General features: G+C 56.8%; 1 protein-coding gene and 1 long non-coding RNA gene across 3 annotated transcripts; one reads left to right on the plus strand and one right to left on the minus strand.

Annotated features, from left to right (window-relative positions):
- LMNA (lamin A/C) lies at positions 1 to 19017 on the minus strand. The gene is made up of 12 exons (XM_082352289.1): positions 18419 to 19017; positions 6840 to 6996; positions 5382 to 5507; positions 4951 to 5121; positions 4623 to 4748; positions 3869 to 4089; positions 3553 to 3775; positions 3015 to 3122; positions 2787 to 2906; positions 2267 to 2356; positions 1205 to 1474; positions 1 to 929 (listed from the first exon to the last, which is right to left on the minus strand). Exons 1-12 carry the CDS (start codon positions 18772 to 18774, stop codon positions 903 to 905), a joined length of 1995 nt encoding a protein of 664 aa, XP_082208415.1. The 5' UTR covers positions 18775 to 19017; the 3' UTR covers positions 1 to 902.
- On the plus strand, positions 7005 to 22928 carry LOC309616357. 2 transcript variants are annotated; one of them, XR_014237436.1, is made up of 4 exons: positions 7005 to 8969; positions 9114 to 13723; positions 21205 to 21279; positions 22761 to 22928. It is a non-coding gene; the product is annotated as an uncharacterized lncRNA (long non-coding RNA). The 2 variants fall into 2 exon arrangements; XR_014237435.1 differs by having other exon boundaries at positions 7005 to 13723.
- The last annotated feature ends 1885 nt before the right edge of the window (positions 22929 to 24813 follow it).

The raw sequence follows: 24813 nt of genomic DNA on the forward strand, positions 1-24813 counted from the left end.
TAGAAACAACTAGTGTATTGATTTGGGGAGGAGAGAAGGGGTGCAGATGGGAAATGGGAGGCAAGGGGCTCCTTAGTGTTTGCCAAAATCCACTGCCACACACCCTCCACCCTTCCTCACCTTCCTCCTCTGCGGGGGGGCCCCAGCAGGCTCTCCCCCTTTCTAGTCAGCCTCCCTCTCCCTCCTCCCCTACACCCACTTGACCTCGACCTCCAGTGACTGGGCAGAGCCCACCCCTGGCTCTGAAGCTGGGTGACGGCAGGCTCATTCTAATCTTTCTTCACCCTCCTTCTACCTCCCACCTCATTCCCATCTCTTGTCTAAATAACATACAGAAAAAGCAAGCGCAGCTGGTACCTGGGAGAATCAAGTCATCCCGGGGCTGGGGGCAGGGGGGAACTGGGGGCGGGGCAGGCGGAGGAGCCTCAGCCAGGTGTAGTGGAACGATGGGGGATGGCCCAGGGGCCTGGCTCAGCCCTACTCCCTCGGAGGCTGGCGGAGAAGACTCCACACCTGCCTCTCAGGCACCATGTCACAGGGTCCCCGGGATGGGGGCAGCAGGCAGGGCAGAAAAGCAGAAACTAGGCTCTGTAAAAAGCATCCCTTTCCCTTGGCTCCCTCTTTGGTTTTAAGGCAGATATGGAGCTTCCCAGAAGCAGGGAAAAAAAGGGGGGGATTGAGATAGATGCGCTTTTGGGGGGGGGGCTTATGTTTTTCCTTCAGTATAAAACCACTGTAGAAAATAACTTCTCTTAGAAAAAAACAAAAACATAGAAGAAAAAACAAAGGGGTATTTTTCTTTGGCTTCAAGCCCCTTCCCAGGAGGGGCAGGGCAGGGGTGGGCATGAGGTGAGGAGGAAGCAGGAGGCCTCCGCCCCCATCCCTGCCTGGCAGGTCCCAGATTACATGATGCTGCAGTTCTGGGGGTTCTAAGAGAGAAGAGAGAAGGGGAGAGGTGTGAGCGGCAGCACCTGGCCGGTACCCTCCCTCCCCTTACCCCCCGCCCCGCCCCTGCCCTCCAATCTGGGGCTCAGACAGGAGGGGCAGGACGCGGGAGCGACCGGCTAGGATCTTGGGCTTCGGGGAGGAGGCTCCCACTCCCCCGGGCTGCGGAAGAGAAGGCTCTCCCCCCACAGGGCCACCCTAATCCTCAGGGACCAGGGCCCCCTGCCTGTGGGGGTGTGGAGGCAGAGGGACAACTCACCTGGGTTCGGGGTCTGGAGTTGCCCAGGAGGTAGGAGCGGGTGACCAGGCTGTCCCCGAAGCTGCCACCCCCACTGCCCCCCACACTGCGGTAGCTGCGTGTGACTGTGACACTGGAGGCGGAGGAGCCAGAGGAGATGGATCCGCCCACCTGGGCTCCCGAGCTGCTGGCAGACGCCTTGTCTGCAGGCTGCCCGCACGTCCCGCACAGCACGGTGCGTGAGCGCAGGTTGTACTCGGCGGGGTCCCCCGAGCTGCTGCCGTGGGAGCCCTGAGGAGGGAGACAAGGCTCAGGCCTGACGGCGAGTCTGAGACTGACTGCTCAGGCCCAACACCCAGGCTCCGCGCTGCTGGAGGCTCCCAGTTGCCAGGCGGGAAGGTGGGGTTCTGCGCTCAAGTAACCTAACCTAACCTAACGGCGGGTGGGCGATAGGGCTTAGGGGGCCGGGGCTGGGAAGGGAGGACATGAAAGGGGGCAGGGTCAGGAAGACTTGGGGACAGAAGACAGGGAATGGGAGTTGTGGCTCTGACTCTGTCCTAGCTACTCTGAGCTTAAGAGGGAAAGGAGAGAGAGTGAGCAAGCTTGTAGAGCAGCAGGCATGCAAAATTAATTGGGAAGTGGGGTGGGTGAGAGAGACCGTTCTCCCAGGAAAAATGGGGGAGATGAGAGGCCATGCAGGTGACAGGAATGGGGAGGAGACAAGAAAGGAGATGCATGCAACAGAAATTGGGGGAGAGAGGCAGGGCTGGGTGCCCCACATCTGTCCTCCCATCCCTGTCCCAGGAGACAAATCCAGACCCTTGTCCACTGCTCCCATGGGACGACTCCATGGCATCAGAAAGTTCCACTCCCTTCCTTACCAGAGTAGGGAACCCAGACACCTGGGTTCCCTGTTCAAGGTATAGGGAGGAGAGAGAAGAAAAGCCAGGGCAGCAAGTGAAGTTCCAAAACATTCTTTAATGAAAAGATTTTTTTGGGCACGGGGTGGCCAGGGAGAGGCTGTCCCCAGGCCTGGCTGGGTGCCCCAGCGTGGGCTTGGCCTCAGCGGCGGCTGCCACTCACATGGTGATGATGGAGCAGGTCATCTCCATCCTCATCCTCGTCATCGTCAACCATAGTCACTGAGCGCACCAGCTTGCGCATGGCCACCTCCTGCCGGGGATACGAGAGCCCCAGGGGTTAGGGGCTCAGGGCCAGGGGAGGAGTGTGCAGCATACCCAACCCAGTGACCACCTAAGAACCTTCGAGTGGTCTGCCCTTTGTCCAGCCTGCTGCTTACTCTGTCCTCTGGGGTACCAGAGCTAAGGAACTTGTTTCTACCCCAGGGTGACACTGTCAAACTCTCTGGGTAGGAGCATGGTCTGCCTTAACAATCCTCACTGTCTAACCTCCACCCCTCCTGCTGCTGGGGGAGGCAGCTTTGGATCTGCATACTGGGTGGAGAGTTTGGGGCCTGGGACTGCACAGGAGAGCTGGGAGAAAGTGGCCCTGAATTGGCCCCTTTGGGTTGGGGGCAGCTGGCTCCTACTTTGGCCATCAGGGGAGCTTTGTCCAGTAAGAGGCCAGCCTGCAGCATACTCACTTCCCCAGTGGAGTTGATGAGAGCCGTGCGCAGGCTGCTTCCGCAGCCCCAGGTGTTCTGTGCCTTCCACACCAAGTCGGTAGGGGGGCTATGGGTGGCCCCAGCTCCTGCAGCCCAGATCTGGGGGAGGGAGAATTAGAGAAGGGTGCTCACTCCAGCACTCCCATCCTCAGGCCAACCCATCCCCACCCGAGGCCACCCCAGAGTCCCAAACACCCTGCCACTCACCGTCACCACCTGACCAGCCTTCAGAGTGAACTTTGGTGGGAAGCGGTAGGTCAGCAGGGGATCATCTCCATTCTGGCGCTTGATCTGCCAGTTGCCCATGGACTGGTCCTGCCAGGGAGAGAAGGGGAAGGTTGGGGGAGGCTCGTTCAGGCTCTTGGGTTTATCTCATTCTATTCTGCCCCTCACTGCCTTCCCCCTCAAGGATAAATAATAGCTACATCTATGGGCTCTTATGCTGTGCCAAACACACTCAGTACTTTCATCCTCCCAAGAATTCAAAGGGTTAGGGACTATTATTATGCCCATTTTGCAGATGAGGAAACCGATGCTCTGAGAGGTTAAATAAATTGCCGAAGGTCTCACTGCCACCGATGAGTCCCGGAGCCAGGACTGGAACGAGAGTGCGGAGGAGATACCCACACTGCCCTGGTCTGCCTCTGATTCGAGGCACGGCCCTCCCCGCAAACTCCATCCCTTCACTTTCCAGGTTTTCTCCCTAACCCGGACGCATTCTCTTAGACCCAACCTGGGGGACTACCTCATTGGACTTGTTGCGCAGGCGTACGAACTTGCCCTCCTCATCCACCTCCTCCACGGCCACGCGCCCGCTGGTGCGAGCGTGCTGGGAGAAGCTGCTGCGGCTCTCCGTGGACTCCAGCTTGCGCTTTTTGGCGATGCTGCCCCCACTCTGTGTCTGGGACGAGTGGGAGGAAGCCCGGCCGCGGCTGCGCTGCGAGGTGGGGCTGGGGGACAGGCGTAGCCTGCGGAAGGGGAGACAGGGTGGGGGGCCTAGTCAAGGCCGGTGGCAGGCCGGAGGCGGCCGCTAGCACCTCCCTGACTCCCGCACAGCCCACCTCTCCTCCTCGCCCTCCAGGAGCTTGCGGTAGGCGTGGATCTCCATGTCCAGGGCCAGCTTGATGTCCAGCAGCTCCTGGTACTCGTCCAGCTGCTGTTGCATCCTTGCCCGCATTTCCGCCATCTCCCGCTCCTTGTCCGCCAGCAGCCGCCGGCTGGTGTCCCGCTCACGGGCCAGCGAGTCCTCCAGGTCCCGCAGCTTTGCTTCCTTGGCCGCCAGCTGGGTGACAGGGGGCAGGGGTCTGATGAGCTCCCAAGGGCCCCAAGTATGGAGACGTAAGGGGCAGGGGACACCCAGCTATCCTCCCCAGGATCTCCAGGCTCCCATCAGAGCCTTTTATGGCTCTCATGTGGCCTCGGCTGGCTGGCAATGACTGGGGAGTCCTTCTCAATATCCACCTGAAATCTCTTAATCTGAGGCTAGAACCTATTTCCTCTGCCACAAGTGGCACAGCCAGCTAGAAGAATATTGATGCTTTTAACACCTCACACTGGGTCTCGTGGCAGATCTATGAGTTAGGGAGGATAAGAATGATCTCCATATTCAAATGGGAAAACCAAGGCTCTGAGAAGCAAGATAAGAGGTAGTCCTGGAACAGCAAACAGGTCATCTGACTCCAAATCCTAGGCTTCTTACTCAGCCTGCGGTCCTGGGGGCATGTTCTGTCCACTACCCTCCCCTCCTCAGGACTTCCACCCGACATCCTGCCCAGACTACTGGCTGATGGGGGAGGGGCGGGGTGGGGGCATCACCTGCTTCTGGAGCTGGCTGAGCTGGGCGGAGAGGCTGTCGATGCGGACGCGGGACTGCTGCAGCTCCTCGTGGGCGGCCCCCACCAGGTTGCTGTTCCTCTCGGCTGACTGCCTGGCATTATCCAGCTGGAGAGGAGGACACAGGGTTAGGGCTGCAGCGACCAAAGGCAGGAGGGACCTGAGAAGGGCATCACTGCTGCAGCCTCAGGTCCTGGGTACCCTGAGATCCTGCCACCGTCCTCCTGATCTCCCACAGGACATCTCAGGGTGGGTGGGTGGAGGGCTGCTGGGGGCAGAGGCAGCAAGGGAGCCACGGGAGAATGAGCACCTTGGCAGAATAGGTCTTCTCCAGTTCCTTCTTGTACTGTTCCACCTGGTCCTCGTGCTGGGCCCGCAGCTCCTGCAGGGCATCTGCCAGCCGGCTCTCAAACTCACGCTGCTTCCCATTATCAATCTCCACCAGGCGCGTCTCATGGCGGCGCTTGGTCTCACGAAGCTCCTGGAAGGGTTGGACCCAGAGACCAAAATCAGAACTAGTCCTTCAAGGATGAAACCCAAGTTCCCGGCCCAATCCTAACCCTGAACGGAGTCACTGTACAGCCCCACTTTAACCTGGGGGCTGGCCACCCCCCAACTCCCCATCCACTAGTGCAAGGGAGTCAGGCAGGGAGCTCTGCACACAGCTGATCCCCCAGCCCCAGCTCTGACGTCTGTCACCACCCAGCCCTGGTCCTCTGGTCTGCAGGGTACAGTTCCCACCTCGCTGTAGATGTTCTTCTGGAAGTCCAGCTCCTCCTTCAGGGTCTGCAGCCTGTTCTCAGCATCTACCCGCCGCAGCATCTCATCCTGAAGTTGCTTCTTGGCCTCACCCAGGGCTGCCTCGAGCTGAGAGGAAGGGGGCAGAGGTCAGGGAGAGGGATCATAGGACATCAGAGCTGGAAGGAAGCTGAGAAGTGGGCTGTGTCCAGCATATCCCTTTATATGTGCAGAAACAGGTCTAGGGGAGTGAGAGCCTTGGATACCCACAGAGGTAATAATATATTTATTCCCTCACAGTAATGACTCTGGGTAGGTACTGTGCTAAGAAAAAAAAAGACAGTGCCTCCTTTCTCTGGCACAACATAGCAATTGCTATAAAGGAAGTATGTCCAGAGTACAGAGGAATATGAGGGAAGGAACCAAAGTGTGCCTGGGGTGGTAGAGGGGGCTTCCGGGAAGGCCTCCAAGAGGCTGAGATCTGAAGGACAGGTGAGTGGGGCAGACAGGAGCCAAGTGCAAAGGCACAGAGGGATGAAGGCACACATGTGCACTTCAGGATCTCCAGAAGGCTCAGTACTGCTGAAGCCTGAAGGACAGGGCTCAGGGGGTAGAGTGACAGCAGAGGTGGCCAGACTGGAAGGCAGGGGCTTGATCATGGAGAGATGCGCCGTTATCTGCCACGAAACAATCCTCTGAATCTCGAGCAGGGGGGCACCTGTCTTAGATCTTCATCTTAGAAAGCACAAGCTGGGCAGTGCAGCTGGGAAGGGCTGGGGGCAGGACCTGGGAGGAGAATGGCCCAGCCTTGGTTTTCTTGTCAACCTGCTGGCTTCTCCTGGTCTCTCCACGGTGTACCGTGGCGGCAGGGCCTGGGAGGGAAGAGAGCCCAGGACAGAAGCTTGGTGACTGTCTCTAGTCCTGGCCCTGCTCTGAGCAGATGTGGCTGTGAGATTGGGAACAAGCCAGCTTCTTTGATTCTGTTCCTTAGCTTGTAACATGAGAGATTAGAGGCTAGAATAGATAGCAAAGTGTTTTGAAAGTAAAGACCATCGTCTACATGCTGAGCACTGAGAACATGCATCCATATGTGATCGACCATCAGCTCCCGATCAGGGCTCTGAGGACAGTCTACATCCTCTCCTGCCTCCCAGAGAGGTCATGGCTCTCTATAGCAGGGCCAAACCGGGAGGGATCCAGGGCCAGGCACAATTCATTGCAAAGTTAAATGGAAATGGCCTGTGGATTCTTTTAAATTCACCGTGCTAGACACCATGGGCAGCAAAGGAGGATGCAATATGGTCTGGATGGGTGCAACGATGGTAGGACGTGGGAATGGCTCTGATGCCATGTGACAGGTCAGACCGGGCACCTCCTGAGGGGGCCTGGGGTGGAAGAGTGAGTGTGCATTTGGCAGGGGAGGGGGGAGAGGTGTCAGGTGGCATCACGGGCAGGCCTCACCTTGGCCACTTGCCCCCGCAGGTCATGCAGCTCGCCCTCCAGCGTGCGTTTCTCACTGAGAGCAGTGCTCAGTGCGGCCTCCTTGGAGTTGAGCAGAGCCTCCAGGTCCTTGAGCCGGGCCTGGGCAGCCATCAAGTCTCCCTCCTTCTTGGTATTGCTAAAGAAGCCAGGGAAGAGTGGGTTTAAGAGGAGGAGTCTGTGTTCCTAGAGAGAGCCAGGTCCCCCAGGGAGAGAGAGAAGTCAGGTTCGGGGAGGTCAGCTGTGGGGCCTGGCTCTGCTATCCCTCAAACTGCCAGGGGAGGGCATCCTTGGCTTTGGTTTGTTTGCATCTGCCTGCTTCTGGGGCTGGACTCCCACTTCTCCCAAGGTCCCCAAAACCCCCTTCCTGCTTCTCCACCCTTCCCATGACTCAGTGCTCAGGAACGTGCCTGGGGCCAAGGGCAAAGCTCGATCCCGTGAGATGAATGCTTTTCCCTCTCTCCCCTCCCATTTCTTCCCAAAGAGACAGAGCCACCTTTGTCTCCTGCCCCTTCCCACAGAGGGCCTTAACCTTCTCCCCCGACTCCACCCACCTTCCATTCAGCCAAGCCTCCTTCCCTGTGGGTAGCCAGACAGCCAGGCTCCTAGGCCTTGGGTCTGTGTGTCCCTAACACTTATCAGTTTGAGACCTAAAGGTGTCTGTCACCTCCTCTAGTCCCTTTTACACACCGGAGACTGCTGGGAGAGAAAGTCTGGTTAAAGCTCAGGGAGACCTGGGATGAGGACACCCAGGCATGGTATTGACCCTTCCCTTTCTCAGACCCAGTGTGGGTCCCCTGATCTGGGCAGAGCACAGGGGTTCCAGCCTCCCTCCCTCTGGGCCTCATCAGAGCCTGAGAATGCTGAGCCTGACGCATCGACCACAGGCCTCAGCATCTGGCTCCAGATGTGACCCCCAGGCCTCCAGGTCCATCTGGGTTCCAGCCTTGAACCTCCCCACTCCTCAAACTGGGTAAAGCTTTAGCTAGAACCAACCAAACGGGGGTTGCCTCTGCCACCTCCCTTCCCTTTCTGGGCCGCTGATGATTTTTGCTGGAGAGTGACCTAGAGAAATAGAGGGATCCTATTTTCTTAAAGACCTCTGGGGAACCCAAAAACTTTTCAGTTGTAATGATCCCTTAAGCAATGTGTGGTGAGAGAAACCACTAGACCCAGGGAGTGGAAGGAAAGAGCCAAGGGGCCTGGTCCCAGTTGCCATCTGTAACTCATCAGACTTCAAGCATGAACCCACCATGGCAGATGGAAAAAAGGAAAACCAAACGTGGGCAGGGGGAACAAATTCTATCCTGGAAAGGAGAAAAGTGGCCCTGCCAACATTTTTCTCCTGCCACCAAAGCCCTCAGCTCCAGGAGACCCAACAATTCACTGTGAAGCAGGATGGAGAAGGCTAGACTGGAGGCAGCTCTGGAGGGAGGGCCCAAGACTGAGATGGTGTTCTCCTGCCACCAGCTTAGATTTCAAACAGGAGTCACCTCCCCTCCAACTGGGCTCCACTGGGAGGGGGACAGAGCAACGCCCAGACAGGCAGGGGAAGAACCCGAAGACCTGGGGGGAGCACCCCCGGCCTGCACGCTTGCTCTGTCCAGGCCTCTGGCCCCATCTCAGAACAAGCTGTTTAATGCAACAGTGTCTGTCTCCTGTGAAAAGAGGCCCTTCCAGATCTGGAGGATGTCTCCCCTCCTCCGTCTCAGCCAGAAAAGCTAAAAATAAAGTCAAAACCCAGCTCAGGTTTTGGCTGCCATCCGGCCCAGCCCCTGGCTGGGAGCATAGCCCCAACTTTCCATGACTTCAGAACTTTTCCGAAGCTGAGGCAGCTGCAGGGGGAGGAGGAAAAAAGAAGAAAAACCACTGGTAAAGCGAAGCGACGCAGCAGACATAGATTGCAGCAGACATAGATTCCGAGCCCCTTGGGCTGACTCCAAGGTTGGCAGGGACTTCCCAGCCAAGAGGCCTCTCTACCCTGCAGGCTAACGGCTGCAGCTGGCCATCCTGGGAGGCTCTCAGAATTTAGAGAACTAGAAGGAGCTGAGCATATGTTCAGCTTAACCCCCTCCTTGTACAGATGAGGAAACTGAAGCACAGAGGAGGAAGGTGAGTGACCCAGTGTCAAGCACAGCAAGCAGCTGTGGGGACTGGTGGGGGGGGGGCGGTCACAGTCAATTCTGGCTGCTGATCAGGACTCCTCCTCCTCCCCCTCCCCTCCCTCCTCCCCCTCCTCCTCCTCCTAAGCCACAGGTCTAGAGAGAGCAGAGAAGCCAGCAGGAGAAAGAGGGCTCCCAGACCCAGCCAGCCTGAGCTGGGAGAAGCAGGAAGGAGCGCCGTGATGCTTTCGGAAGGCATCTCAAGGGTGTCTCTTCCCTAGTCCCGCCTTCCTGGCCTCCTCAGACACCAGAAGAGGAACTTCAGAAGTTCTCCTTGGAAATACCTTTCCTGTGGCAGTGCAACGCAGCACTGACAGAGGAAAACAACAGGCGCTGCATGGTCCCTGCCCTCGGGGGTTCACAGCCTGACAACTGCAGGATTTTGTCCTTCGGTATAACCTCTTCAGTTCCTACTGTTCCCAAAGGTGGGGTGGTAGTAATACTAATATTAATACTAATACTCAGACTAATACTAATAATCATATGACAGCAAACACACCTAATTGCGTACAAGACACTGCTCTAAATATTATAATATTAACTCACTTAATGTCCACAGCTTCCCTACTGAGATAGGTGCTAATACTACGTGATTGAGGAAACAGGCACAGAGAGCTATGTCCAGGGTCCCTCCAGGGTCCTGCAGCAAGTCGGGAGCAGAGCTGGAAATCACTGCTGTACTGCTCCACCTCCCGTGCTATAATGGCCTCCAGAGAAATTAAGGGGGCGATTTTCCTTCCCCTCTTGGAGGCTTTGATTAGCGCTTAAAAGACATGCGATGAAAGGACTAAGACACCCTGCAGATGAGGGAAACCCCAAGCAAAGAGAGGGAAGCAAGGAAGAGCCTTTGTGGTTTTCTCAGCCGTGTTTGGGGAGCTCCCCTCTGTGGGGAAGCAGCTGCTATCACCCATGGGTTCATGACTCAGACCTCAGGAGCTCTGTGGCCAGGGAGCCACAAGCACTCCCCAAGAGATGGCTGGGGGTGGCAGTGCGGAACCCAGTGCCTCTCCAACCTCCTCCCCAGTCTTGCCTGACCACCAGCTCCAAATGCCATTTCTTCCCTAGTTGGGGTCTTCAGCCCTAGCAGGGACCCCAAGCAGACACCGGCCAGGCGTTCAGCCCCAGAGTGGTGCTGCTGCCCGTGCCTGAGTCCACTGGGGGTTGGCGGTGGGAAAGCCGGGCACATGCTGACTGCTGCCCCACAGCTAGGGCAGGGAGGACAGGGTGGGGCAGGCAAGGGGAGCTGGAAGGGTGGGAACCAGGGGCTCCACAGGTGACTCATCCTCAAGCACACAATACCCTGGCAGGGGTCGGGGAAATCCTCTGGTGCTCACAGGGGAGGCCCTGGCTTTACCCACGTCCTGCCCCAGGCCCCGTGCCATGCCAGTGGGTTGCCGGCTTCTCCCTCCCATCCGCCAGGCTCCTCCCGCACAGGAGTGGCTCCATCCCAGCAGGCTCATGAGGCAAGAAGGGCTGGGCATCCTGTTTCTAACTCTTCCCACGTCTGGCAAATCTGATCGCAGAAGGAGGGACGAGTGGGGTGGGGGAGGGCAGGGGAGCAGAGAGGAAAAGAGTAAGGTAGAAATGAGACCTGGGAGCTGGCGCGTGTGTGGCCCCAGGCTGGGGCTCTGTTACGCTGAGGCTGGCTGGTGGGATAGGGAAGCCAGGCTCCAGGGCCACTGCAGGCCAGGACTCTGGGGGCTGCCCTGTGGGGGGGGGGATGCGGGGGGGAGGAGAAAGGCACGCAGCACAGCAAAGGGGCTGAGGTGGGCACTGGGCCAGGCGCTGACCCGCCCGCTGAGTCACCCTCCTCAGCCCAGCTCGGATGCCAGATATGGAAGCCAGGGCCGGCCGCAGGCCTGTTTGGGCCCGCTTGCCGGGAGCAACTTGCTAGGCCTGAGGGAGAGGCCCCCATTTCCTCCGCTGGGCTGAGGAAGAGACAAGAGGAGCAGCGATAACGGGCTGGGGCTAAAAATAAGAAGTGGGAGGGGCAGATGGCCAAGGGGGTGGTGGAGGAGCCGGACCAGCCCAGCCGGGGCTGCCTCAGACCCGCCCCTGTCCCCTCACTGGCCACGCCCTAGCCTCACCGGCCCTCCGAGTTCCCCATGGCCGCGGGTCGGAGACGGGAGGAGGGGGAGGGGAGGCAGGCGCACAAAGGGCCCTGAGCCCCCGAGAGTCTCCTGCCTCACAGGAAAGGGAGCCCCCTGTGGCTGGGCAGGGCAGAGCAGGGCTGGGGGCAGAGCAGTGAGTCCCAGCCCGCCTGGCTTGGCGAGAGTTCTCCCCTCTCCTCCCAGGAGTCTAGACCTCTGCCCAGGCTGACTCCCTGCCAGGTGATGGGGCTTCTCCAACGGCCACCCCAAGCCGGCCGCACGTTCCTCCTTTTGTTCCAGCAACTCCCCCCACTGAAATGTATCCTTCCCTCCCTCCACCTATCCAAATCCACGCCCCCCGTTCCGTTTGAGCCCCGCCTCAGCCCTGCGCCTCCAGATCCAGTCCCAGGCTTCTCTCCTCTTCCAAGTGCGTTCAGCTGTTGTTTTATCTGCTGGTTTATTCTCTTTCCAGTAATAAGTGTGTCTCGGGGCTTTTTCTGTATGTCCCCAAATGCCCTGAGACTAGGAGGAGCTCAAGGCTTCTAGGGGGACCTCCTCCTGGACCAACTCCTGCCCTTTTACAGATGGGGAAACCAAGGCCTGAAGAAGAGCAGGCTCAGACCCTAAAACCCTGCCCACCCGGTCACCTGAGGACACTCACAACAGATGGAGACAGACACAGAAAATGGCATGACACACACAGGGGGCGCAGAAAGTAGACAGAGACACCCAGGAAGAGAGCCTGGAAGACACTTCGACTTCTGCTCAATTGCTGGGAGCCACCCCAGTCTGAGGGTGATGCTACAGACACTTAGTGAAGCAGCCCTCAAACATCAGCTGCTCCCACAGCTGTGTGTGGAGCCATGAAGTTCAATGGTCCCCCACCCCTGAAAGTAACCACTGCTTGGGTTCTTGGCTGGTCTGTGGGTCTGCCATCACTTTCAGGTATAGGCAGGACGTGGATAGGCTGGGACAACTGGTTCCCCACTCTGTCATTCAAGGCACCAGCCCTCTCTGGAAAGGAGACCTTGAAGAGAGGAACTGAGGGGGGCAGGTGTTCCAGGGACTTAGAAGCCCCTTGAACCTCCCCCAAACGCCACCCTGTGAAGTTCTGAATGTCTTGCACCTGGAAAGCACATGGTAGAGGTCGACCCCCAGTATGTGGGTGCATGGGCCTCCCCACACAGGCACATGCACCCACAGCAGGCACGGCTCTGCTTCCGCACGCCTCCCTTGGGCGTGACACCTGCTACATATGCTCGGTGTCTGAGGGTCCTCAGATCCCCTTCCAGAGCCACCAGGCTCCCAGCTGTCTTCGCCCCAGACAAAGCCAGGTCTAATTCCAAGCAGAGGGAGGGTTGGGATGGGGGAACTGGTGCTGAGAAGGGGGACAGGAGGCCTGTTGACACGTTCAGACGCAACTCCAGCAGAGGCGCTGGGACTGGCAGGGGGCCAGGCCTGAGTCACAGCTGCTGGGTGTATCAACGTGGCATTGTGCAGAGGCAGGAGAGGCCTGCGGCCAGAGGCCAGGGCACTGGGGTCCTGGACAACAGGCAGCGGGCTTCTTGACCAACCGCTCCCTCCAGGTCCCGTGCCAAACTCCACTTTCCTTCTTCCTGGCCTGTTTCTCCAGAAATTATTCCTGTGTTGTCATAAAAATGCAGGGCTGAGGCCTGGGGACAGACCAAAAGAAGTAGGGGCATGGAGGGGAGATGGAAGGCCTGGGAAGAGGTAGGATGTCCTGGAGGTGGGAGGGAGGGAGGTCACTGGCCAAAAGGTGGGACATTTAGGGGATCCCTACAAGAAGGCGACTCAGCAGTCCCTTCTTAGGACGTATTAACCCTCCACCTGGTGGCTCATGGTTATTAACCCTGACAACAGCAGGAAGGGGGTGGGAGCCGCACCCCGAAATGGAGAGAGGAAGTGGGGGAGGGCCGAGGAGTTCTGGTACCACTGCATTCCAGCTCCAGCCTGGGAAGATGCAATGCTCTCTCCCAGCCAGCAGAGGGTGGCAGCGTTGGAGCTTCGGGAGGAGGAAGGGGGTGCCTTGGCAATCCCAAACAGCCCCCTCTCAACTGCCTAGGTCTGGGACCCTTGAAATTAAGGGTCTCTAACTCCCCTGAGCCAGTCCCTAAAGGGACTCCTGTGATCTTCTCCCCTCCATCTGTCCCTCATCTGATTCAGACCCTCATCCCTCTTGCTGCCACTTAACAAGAACACCAATCATAGTTTTCAATAAAAGGCCATCTCTCTGCCTTTTCTTCTCTGACTGGACAAGTTCAGGGTCTCCCGTCCACTCTCTACTCTGCCCTCTACCGTGACTCAGCTCCTCTGCTGGGCCTGGGATTCCAGCCAGAATTATTCCTGGTTTCGACAGGCAGGATTCAAGCTTCCTCTCCCACAAACGGGCAGGGGGAGCTCCTGCCTCCCGCACCCTGACCCGCCTCCTTCCCAAACTGTCCCCTTCCTTGAGAGATTGTTAAGGGCCAAGACTTCCTCAAAGCCCAGCCTCAGGTTGCGGGTGCAGGAAGGATAGAAGATGGGCAGTTCAAGGTCACCCCTGCACCTTCCTCTGATTCTGGGCTCATGCTGTCTAATCCTGGCCAGCACTAAGGTAACAGTCCTGCCTGACCCAGAGCCTCCCTTCTTCCCCAACACAGGTCCATGGGACTCTCCCTCTCCTGCATGATACAGCCTACATGACATGTCCTGGAGGGAGACGCATTAAAAACGTAGTGTCCTTTCCTACTAGCAGTAAAAACAAAGCATAAGCCAAGGATGTAATGCCATAATAGTTAACTGTTTCTCACAAACTTTCTCTGAGAAAGAGAAGAGGGTGTTAGTACTTTTAATTCCAAGCTTGTGGGAAATATTTCTATTGTAAATAGCATTGGTTATTAATTATATTCGATTTTCATACTTATAGTGTGGTATTTTAGAGGACTGTTTTCTCACTTTGTGGGTCATTGTACTACTTTGGAACCGGAGGGATCTCTGGAGACCTTCGGCCCTAACCCCTTTCTTTTATAGCTAGGGAAATCCAGAGATGGGGGGTGATTTGCTCAAGGTCACACAGCAATTTAGCGGCAGGGCCAAGCCTAGAACTAAGGACACCAAGGGCCAGGGCTGTTTCCGCTACCTCCTACTACCTGTCATTTTGTTGGTGGACCACCTTGCCTCTTGTTAAGCGGTAGGAGATGCTGCAACCTTCCCCAGAGAACCTCTTTCCCGCTATCTCCAAGAATATTAGAGCTTGGCCTGTGTCATCTTCAGTACACAGGGTGGGGCTCAGGGAGGTGAGAATGGAATGAACTGCACTGGGCCTCTGAGCCAGACCTGGTCTTGCCTGCTGCAGCTGCTAGAGGTGGTCAGGGCCTGGGGAGGAGGGAAGCAAGGGAGGGGGAGCACAGGGCACAGTTGGTAGGTAAAGGCATCTCCTACCAGTTGTCCCCACAGCTGTCCCTGCCTTCAGCCCTGACACTGAGCTACTGAATCACTGGGGGTGGGACTGGGAGTAGGGACAATGGGCACGTCCCATGCAAGAGTAAGTCTCAGATTCCTGGAGGCCAGGGGATGTGCCGGCCGGCCGGCCGGGGGCATCAATCCGTGGGAAGGCAATCAGGGGCCCTGGCAGGAATTACTGTCTTTCTTGTTTCTCTTGGGCTCCTTGCGTACTTACTGCTCAGCCCCCAGGGTTAGCTGTACCTTCTTCTTTCCGTTTGAATAAGAATGTGGACTTCAGGGTGGGGGTGGGGGAAGAGATGACACCAGGGGCTCCCTCAGGTGAGGACTGGGGCCCAGGTGTCCTCGAAGGCCTCCGTCCCTGTTATCCTTAGGTATCTGCCAAAGGGCACAGCCTCCTGCAGATCCAGGTAGATAATTCCCATGACAAGTCCCAAGACAGTCTCAAGACAGGAATCACCAGCCTCCCTGAGCTCTGTCTCATGATCCATGGCCTGGCAGGGTCCTGGGTCTTTCCAGGCATGGGATGTGGCAAACGCTATTGATCAAGTGTTAACGGGCCCTGCAGGACAGCAGAACATTAAGACAACACTGGTCCCAGAGCAGAATCTCCAGACTGCAGGAGTGCACCTCAGTCATCCCAACCCGCCTTCCAGATCCTCCAGCCTGTCCCCTAAGCTAGAGAATTAAGGTTTAATGGTACGAGCACATAACTAAGAATCAGAAGGCCTGTGCTCAAGTCCTGACCTGTCACTCCCTTGCTGTGTGACATGGCACAAGCCTCTGCACCTCTCTGGCTTTTGCTTTTCTTATCCTGATGAGAGCTTGGATGAACCTGGGCCTGGCAGGTCCCTGCCTGTCCCAACCAGGGCCGCAAAAGGCGGGCAATTCAGGAAGTCGTCGAGCACCCAGGCCTTGTCTGCGGGGGAAGAGACGCTTCTGCTTTGTGGGGCTGGGATCTCCCCACTTCTGACTCAGCCTTCCTCCACCAGTTCCGCGTGGGAAGACACACACCCTGGCACCGTCCCGCAGCCCAAGCCCATAACTCTAGACTCAACTCTAGAACTACTTGTGCATACTGCCTGTCAGGAGTCCCGGATCCAGACCACCACCAGAACAACCTTAGGAAGGAGGTAGAAAAGGGTCCCAGGATGCAGTGGGGAGCGAGGAGCAGAAGATGCAGACATTCAGGCCCCCATCCCTCCCTTTAAGACATCTGCTGTCTCCACCCTGTCTCTTGCTGTCTCTTGCAAAGCCACCAGGGTGGGAGAGAGAGGGGCAGCATCTGAGTCATCCACCCAGCTGTCCTGCTTGGGGTGGGGCCTAGTTCCAAGCCTGGACCCCAGGCAGGCCTTCCCTGATGCTTTTAACCTCCTCATTCTTCCCGCACTTAGGTGCCCAAATCCCTGGGGCTCCAGAATTGAGAGGATGTGTGTATGTGTTTGTGGGAGGGGGTAGTGTTTCTGCTTGCAGCCTATAACCCAGCCTGATGAGAGGGTGCCCCAAACCCCTGGGTGTGGTCAAGGTACCCAGGCTGGGCCAGGGATCCCCACAAGATCTTACAGACAGCTCTGCATCCCAACCCAAAGCCTGGCCCTGAACTCTGAGCTCTAACTAAACATTAAACCAGGCAACACCTTCTCTCTAGGCTTTAGTGGGAGGAGTTAGGACAATGCCTTTCTTCCTCTCCCAAATTCTTCATTCTACTCCGCACCTCACCCTGAGCACAGCAGACGCAAAAGGGAGCAACAAATCCTTGCTCCTCCCACTGAGGACATAGAACAGGACAGAAACCCCAATCTGAGCCCTCTTTGTCTCCACCCTGCCTCTCATCAGCCTAGGATCCAGGTGTGCAAACCCACCCCCCCTTTTCCTTTTCCGGAAGCCCAGCCTCCCCAGCCAGGATGAGTGGGGGAGAGGAGAGGCAGGTGGCTAAATATAACAAGTACACACACCACCCCCGGCCCTGCCCCACGTGCGTGCACACCCGCCTGGTGTCCCAGGCCCAGACAGCTGCACCAGGAGGCAGAGGAGACAGACTGGCGTGGCTGGGTTAGCGAGAGACCATAGACTCCACTTGTTCTGTTCCCTGATCAACGCCTTCCCCAGAAAAAGATCTGCTAACAATGCCCTTCACAGGGATCTGCAAGGTAGTAGTTTGGTAGTTGAGTGGACTAGTTTAGAACACTAATTCTCTGGGACTCCCCTAGCTTGCCTCCTGTCTGTCCTGCTAAGTTATGCGTATCACTAGTGGACAATGACAGCAGTGATCCCTTTCAACAGAAATAAAGTCACCCTGAGTTCCCTGGTGGCCTAGTGGTTAGGATTCTGGGCTTTCACTGCCACGGCTGGGGTTCGATCCCTGGTCTGGCCGGGGAACTGAGATCCCCACAAGCCACAGCCAGAGTTGGGGGCGGCAGGCAAGTCACCCTGCCTCTCCACACAATTTCAATTTCCATCTAATCTTCACAAGGGGATGATCGATCTGCCACACCCACCGTGCCTGGGGCTAGGGGCTCACGAAGGGGTATAAAGAGCACAGAATACACAGAGGTCCTGAGAAGAGCATGAGTCTGGAGAAGATGATGCCAAGGGAAAGAAGGAAAGTCAAACCATACCCCCACCCCAGCCAGGGATCTCCAAGCACCTTTAGTGCTCTTTGGCTGAGGTCTTCATAGAAAACAAATTCTTGGGGAGCTGAAGAGGGCCTAAACTTCCCAGCTCCAAAGGCCTTTTTAGAAAAGAGGGAGGAGCCAAGTAGGGTGCGGTAGAGTGGGGCAGGGATGGGTAAGGTAGGAGTGGCCTGAAGCTTCCAACGGCTAGATTTCAAAAATGTCACTGTATTCTGGTAGTTGAACAAGGCAAAGAACAACAACAACAACAAAAAGTCAGCGGCTGAGAGGACGGGCCAGAGCAAAGGCTGCTCAGCTTGGCTGGGAAAATGAAAGCGGCTCACCCCAAGGAGGGAGGCAGGGAACAACAAGCCCCCAACCCTCGAAGACTCCAGGCAGAGGGTGAGGGTGAGATGGGGGGAGGTGGGGAAGGGGGTAGGCAGACCTGGGCATAGCACAACTTCCTGAGCTGGGAGCCTCTGCCCTCTGTCTCCCTCCCTCCCTTGCATTCCTGGGCCAAGCAGGCCAAGGGCTGTGAGAGCTGTGGGGAAGCCGCTCTCCTGGAGCTCTTTGGTGGGCCTGTCAGAGTCCAGGGAAGGTCCCAGACAGGTAGGGAGTGAAGGAGAGCTTCCCAACTCTTAGAGAGAACCCAGGTAAGGGTCGTGCCGAGGGGGCCATCGCCATGCCCCTGCAGGGGAAAAAGGGGGTCACCCTGCTTTGGTGACCTCTCTCCAGCACCACTGGACATCTGCCAGCTTGGGAACTCTGTCTTAGTGGGTATCATGTGTTCACAGCCAGGCTGGGTAAAGTTGGCACAGTGCCAAGCCTGCCAAGAAAGTTCTAACAGGACCCTTTCACCCACTCCAAAGTGTCCTGGGTGTCCAGATTTCTTAGACCTGGCAGGGCCAGTTCCGCTTTGCCCAAGACTCTCCCCCAGGCCCCAAATGACTGGCAAATCCCACCCTGACAGAATGTGGACCTGCCACCAGCTCCTACTTGGCCCTGCTGCCCGCGCCGTTACCTTATATATCCTACCCTCTCCCAGAGACCCCTCCCTTCTCTGTCCTGTCTTGACAATTTCCCTTGGCACTGCCAGTCACCCGCTGGGGGCGGTTCCGGTGAGGGAGGAGACTATAACGCAAAGTTATCAGCCGCCTGGAGCTCGGCAAGGGCGACAGTCCGCCCGCCCTCTCTGCGCCTCTCCCGGCCCCACGCCGCCACCTGGGCGCACTCACCGTGCCTTGAGCTCCTTGAACTCCTCGCGCACTTTGCTCAGCTCCAGCTGCAGGCGGGCGCGCTCCTTGGCCACCGAGTCGAGGGTCTTGCGGGCATCCCCGAGCTCTGCCTCGTAGGCGGCCTTGATGCCGGACACTTCGCGGCTGACCACCTCCTCAGACTCGGTGATGCGAAGGCGCAGACCTGCGTTCTCCGTCTCCAGCGAGCGCACACGGTCGATGTAGACCGCCAAGCGGTCATTGAGCTCCTGCAGGTCCTCTTTCTCCTGCAGCCGGGTGATGCGGGTGGGCGACAGCGGGGTGGAGCCGGCCTGCGCCCCACTGCGGGTGGCGCGCCGCTGGGACGGGGTCTCCATGGCCGGCAGGGTGGCAACGCTGCCCGCGGGGCAGAGGTCCCGGGAAGGGCAAGGGGCTCGGGCCGAAGGACAGAGACTGCTCGGGGTGGGAGCGCGCCGGCCGGCTGGCTGGCTCTCGTCTGGCTCCTGGCAGGCGTGGGGATCTGGGCCGGGCGCTGTCCGACCTCGGGATCTGGGTTGGCCGGTATGGATGCGGCGCTCCCGCGATCACTCTGAGTCACCGGCGCCCGGGCAAAGGCTCTAATAGGTCTAGGGAATGGGAGGAGGGGCCACTGCTCTTAAAGGGGCCGTCGCATACCCACGGGGGGTTGGGGGGGCGGGAGGGGTGAGGAGGGGAGAGGACCACCCGGCGGTGGTGGCGGAGTAGGGCTCCACCCTCTCTCGCGCACCCCCGCGTGCCCGAGGCTTAGCTGAAGCTCGCGTCTAGGTCCCTATCTGCTCAGCGCTCCAAGCTGCAAGCTTGCCCCCACTGCCTCAGGCCTTCGGGGGTAGAGGGCAGAGCCAAGGGGTGAGGGTGGGTGGGCAAAGGGCGGGGGAGAGAGGGAAAGTGGGTGTAAAGCAAGGGAGGGTGCCAGGCAGGCAGATCCAGGAAAGTAGGGGGAGGGCTAAGGCTGGTGACCATCAGGGTGACTCACTCTTCTTCCACCACTGGCTCCCCCTTTCCTCCCCATAGTGATAGTGAGTCACCCCTACCCCGCGCCCCCCCCCCCACATGTGGGCAGTCCATTCAAAGCTGCATCTCAGGATGCCAGGGTGGGGTGGGGAAGAATGCCTGGGTTCCCTGGGGTGGTTGGAGGGAGGGCTGCAGCAAAGTTCTGGATCCTGAGTTCCTTTTACACCCTCAAACTTGGGGTGGGGACCAGGAGTTTGGAGTCGCTCTTTTCCTATCTTCTGCCCCAATTTAATCTGCCTTCAAAACCAACCATTGGGTCTTAGACCCAAGGAACAAGCCACAGGCCCCAGAGAAGGCCAAGAATTGGACCCAGGCACTGCCCATCTCCTGCCCCTTTCCTTTGGATTCAAGCAATTGGAAAAAGAGCCTGCCTTGGGTTCCTCCCCCTTCAGTCCCTTTCTACTCCTCACCCCACCCCACCAACTCCAGGACTGTACTTATTTTTTTTCCAGGACTGTACTTATTTTAATGGATAATTTAAAACAGATACCAGAGCTGTGCATGCATTCATCACATTGCCAGGACACCAGGTCCCAGATTTTTGTGGTTCCCAGAGGGGCCTGAAAGGGGGAGCAGGGCTGGGGGCTGGACAGCCAATGTTGGGTCTCTATCCCGGTTTCAGCCAGAGAAGGGGTGGTGGGAGGTAGGGACAGCAAAGACTCCCACAACCTTGCTGGCTGCAGGGCCAGCACTGCACTTATCTCTACATTCCTCTCTGGCCAGGTCTGCTTTGCCACTGGCTCTGGGGAGGGGCCAGGCCTTCTCACAAAACAGGATCACCCAAGTCCCCAGGCTTCCCCACCCCAGGCTCTGGAGCTTCCATCCTCAGGACTCACCAAAGACCCCTTTAATCAGCCTTCTACTCCCCTCCCCTTATCCTGGCCCTGGCCCCACCAACCATCTCATCCTAAGAGGTGGCAGTGGCTGAGGCTCCAGAACCCATGTGCTTTCCTGCCCTGCCCCTGTGGCCTCCACAGCTTATTCTCTGATGAGCAACTGGGGAAATTAAATTATGTTGCTGACTCCTACAGCTCCAGGATATCAGGATACGCAAGAGAAGCAGAGCTGGACAGGTCCTCTGTTCTGGGTTCTGCAGCTGGCTTCAGAGGGACAAGGGGCTGGAGTGGGATTAAGGCAGGGACTCTTGAGTATTCAGGGAGAGGAACCGGGAAGGGGATGCTTAGGTTCCCATCTCTAGGGGGGTGACTGGCAGTGTGGTGAGTATCCAGGATGCACCCAGTTGAGGGACTCAGGATATGGCTTCCCCTCCTTGCAGCCGTCTCCCCCAGGGCATGGCACTCACCTTCAGCTTCCCAGACAAAACAAAAAGCCTTGTTCTGTTTCTCCCTCTTGTGCTCTCCAAACCAAAAGCAGAGGCGGGGTGGGTGTGCCAATGAAACATGCGGGACACCGGCTGTTCCCACTGCCTTAGCCCCCACGCCACTGAGCGTCCCCCCGCCCCCCCTCACCCCCGCCCCCAGTCCCTGCCTGGCCTGGCTTCCCCTCCTGGCTGGGGAAGCAAAACCACACTTAACCCTTCCTAGCCCAGACCTCCCCATCTTTGGAGAAAAGAGGCAGGAGAAAGAAGGGGGGGAACTCACCCTAAATTTCACTCTAGGTCCTTTCCAAAGGGTCCCCCCACCTTACCACCACCACAATGGCCTCAATCCTAAACGTGAACTCCAAAGGGACTTTATCTTGAATATTCAATCCTAACTCTGAATCCCAAATGTCATCATCTGCTCTCTTGCTGCCAGGTGTAGATCACCAGTCCCAGAAGAAGCAGGAGAAAGCAGGGAAGGCCAGGTCCAGAGGAGCGGAGCCTGCTGGGGGTGAGGAATGGGGGGAGTTGTGACTGGGTGGAGACCAGGTTCCAATCTTATCTCTCACTTGCTATGTGATGACAGGTCTGCTACTGAATTCTCTGGGCCTCGGTTCCCTCATCTGTAACATGGGTAGTGTGGCTATCAAAGACGTGGGGGCTGAGCTACTATGTTTGCTCTCAAGGGAGTTGCCCACTGGTAGGGAAAACAGAAGGCAAGGCAAAACCAAGCACAAGTGGTTAAAGAGCAGCATAGAACCCTTAACTGGATAATGAATTCCAAATGGATCCCAGAAGCTGGGAGCTGGAACATTAATAAGTGATATCAGAATATAGTTGAGTCCAAGGGGTGGTTTGGGCAGTGGAGGGGCACTTGTCTTGAAGACCAATGACCTTGGAGGGGGAACCCCCTCTGTTCCCATAGCATCCTGGGTCTTCCTCTGACCCTGCCTCCCAAAAGTGCTGTGAGGGACAGGAGGGACCAAATCCTGGCCATCTGTGTCCCTAATATTTGGCCCAGAGCCTGGCATACAGGAGGTGTTCAGTGTTTCTTAAATGAACGAATGCATCTGGTCCTGCCACTTTTTCAGGTGACTGACTTTGGGCAAGTTATTTCTTTTCTTTCAGCCTCAGTTTCCCCATTGCAGCATGGGGATGCTGCAATGATTAAGTAACATGCATTTAAAGGGAGGCTTCTTGGAGGAGGTAGATTTCGGGCTTTACAGAAGTGCCTTATCCATAGATAGTGAATTCACTCATCCAACAAATATTTATTGAACACCTACTGTGTGCCAGGCACTGAGCTAGACACTGGGAGACAGCAGTGAATAAAACAGACAAAACTCCCTACCCTCATGAGGTTGACATCCTAGTGGAGGGAGATGGTCCATAAATAAAAGACAAAATTATAGTTTGTTAGAAGGTGGTTAAGTGCTATGAAAATAAAATATAAAGTGGGATAATGCTCAACAAACTGGGTAACTTACACTTTGACGCACTTTATAGTTGCATGTTTTCACATACATTCTCAATTTCGTTCCACAAAACCAACTTATGGGCTGCAGATTATTTCCCTGTTTCACAGCTGAGGCTGACTTTCCCAAAACTAAACAGTAACAGGCCGAGCTCAGAACTTGGACGAGGCAGCCAGGTCCAGGACTTCACTATCTTATGGCACTTTGTCGGGGACGTGTGGGAGGAGTAGGGGTGGACTGGTGCAGGGAGGAAGTCTGTGTAGAGGTGCTGAAGCGGGAAAGAGCTGAGGAGGGTGCACAGCTGAGCTGAGCAGGGAGACACTAGAGGTGAGGCAGGAAAGTGTGGGAGGAAAGGCAGGACCAGGACCAGAGAAGGGGGAGATGGGAGGCAGCCGCCTGGTTCAGGGATGGGGCCTGCGAGAGAGGATTCTTGCTGCTTGATAAGCCTGGGGTCAAGAAGGAGAGAAGGGGACTTCCCTGGAGGTACAGTGGTTAAGACTCCACACTTCCAATGCAGGTGGCCCAGGTTCGATCCCTAATCAAGGAACTAGGTCCTGCATGCCGCAACTACAAGAGCCCGCATGCCGCAACTAAAGATCCTCCACGCAGCAACGAAGATCCCACGTGCCGCAACTAAGACCCAGCACAGCCAAATAAATAAATAAATTTTTTTTTAAAAAAAGTCTTCAGACAGTGCCGATGTCCCCTGTGGGGGAAAATCACCTCCAGTTGAGAACCACTTATCTAAGTTCATATGGTAAGTAGCAGAACTGGGATTGTAATACAGGTGGACCTGACTCTGAAAGCCAAGCACTTACCCACCCGGTTATAATCCTGGACAGGTAGGAGTGAGAGAGAGGAGGATTCGAATGGGTCCTAGGCCACTGGGGAGACAGTTATACTCCCCCATAGGGGTGGGAAGAGGTAACTCTTTGGAGGAGGGTCTAGGGAGTGGGGGCTAATTTGGAGAGTCAAGGCCATGGTTTGAGGATCCCTTTATAGTGAGTTCTTGAGGGAGGGTCCCTGTCTTATTCATTCTTTGATCACAGGGTCTACTACTAAACACCTGTTGAACTGCTGAGTCACTTGTGCACAGGTGATTATTATAACCTTGAGAGTGGAGGGACTTGCCTGTTCTTTAAGTGGCTGCCATGTACCATGCACTGGGCTAGGGGCTGTGTGTGGGTGATCCCACTTAATCTTCACCTTAGCCTTATGAGGGAGGTATTATTATCTGCATTTTATCAATATATACCAAAACCCCAAAACTCCGAGAGGTTGACTATGACCTAAGGTAGCCCAGCTGACTAGATTGCCTTCTTTCTACCCAGACTCAGCTAGATGGAATGATGCAGGCTCAGGGCAATTAGCTTAGCTTAGTTCAGCCAGGAAGGCCCTTAGAAGGAGCGTGTGTTTGACAGCCGTTTGGAAAGACAGAGAACCCCTCATTCGAATGAAATCTCACCCAAAAAGCCAAAGATACTAAATGACAGAGGCAGAGCCTCTCTAATAGGGAGATTTGGGGACCCCTGCCTGGTGATCCCTTGCGCCTCTCCCAAGAGGCCCCCAGGGCTCTGGGGAATAAGCCCTTCTCTTTACAAGTGGCTTCTAAGGCCAGAGGAGGAAAGATTTGCCCAAGGTCACTCAGAACCCCCGAAATAGCGCTCTGACCCCATCGCATGCTACCACAGGAGACAGGACAGCACCCTGGACCTATTTGAGGGGCTAATCCACCTCAAGAGACCGGCATTAACGTCACTGTGACGTAGGGGTGCTGGCTGCTAAGCCAGAGCGCGGTTCTTTTCCTTCAGGGCTCCAGCCTGGCCAGAAGGGGCTGCTGGATAATGGACAGAGAACTAACCCTTTACACCTCATACCTGGCTGGGCACGTCTCCCAGGTGTGATCCTTTCACAATTAAGATTACTACCGTAACCCTTGCCAACCTCTTAGAGATGCAAAAAGCAAACACCATTACCCTCATCATACAGATGAGGAGATTGAGGCTTGGGCAGGTTAACTGATTTGCTCAAGGCCACACAGCTGACAAGTGTCAGAAGCAGGCCCCAAACCCCAGGTGTCTGCCTCCAGGTTGACTACATCATCCCACCTCTCTTCAGCCCAGGCCCCGAGGAGACCAATCCAACAGCAAAATCCGGAGAGTCTGCCAGGGAGGTCCTGCCCAACATTCCAAACCCCATCCCCCTCCCTACTGGGCCACGAGAGCCGCCCCACCTGTGAGCCTCAGGTTTCCAGAACTGTCACAATACACACCACAATACACAATACTGCCACAGTACACACCAGACTAGGGCGCAAAGAGGAATTCGGCAGTGACATCTTCCTCTCTCCTCTCCATCCCCCAGCTATGGCCCCTCCCCACCTGGTGAGGGCGGGGGAGGGGAGGTAGGAGTGGGAAGGGGCGGGGCACCGGAGACATGGGTGGAGCCATGTGGAGCGGCAGATCAGTTGGGGCTGTAGTGTGACTCGGGCTCCGACTAGGTTGTTCCTCCCTCCAGCCCCCGCCCCGGGCCGTAGGCGGGCAGTGCTGACGGCTAGTGCTGACGCAGGC

This window comes from Balaenoptera borealis, assembly GCF_965194805.1.
Source record: "Balaenoptera borealis genome assembly, chromosome: 1".
In the NCBI taxonomy this organism is placed as follows: Eukaryota; Metazoa; Chordata; class Mammalia; order Artiodactyla; family Balaenopteridae; genus Balaenoptera; species Balaenoptera borealis.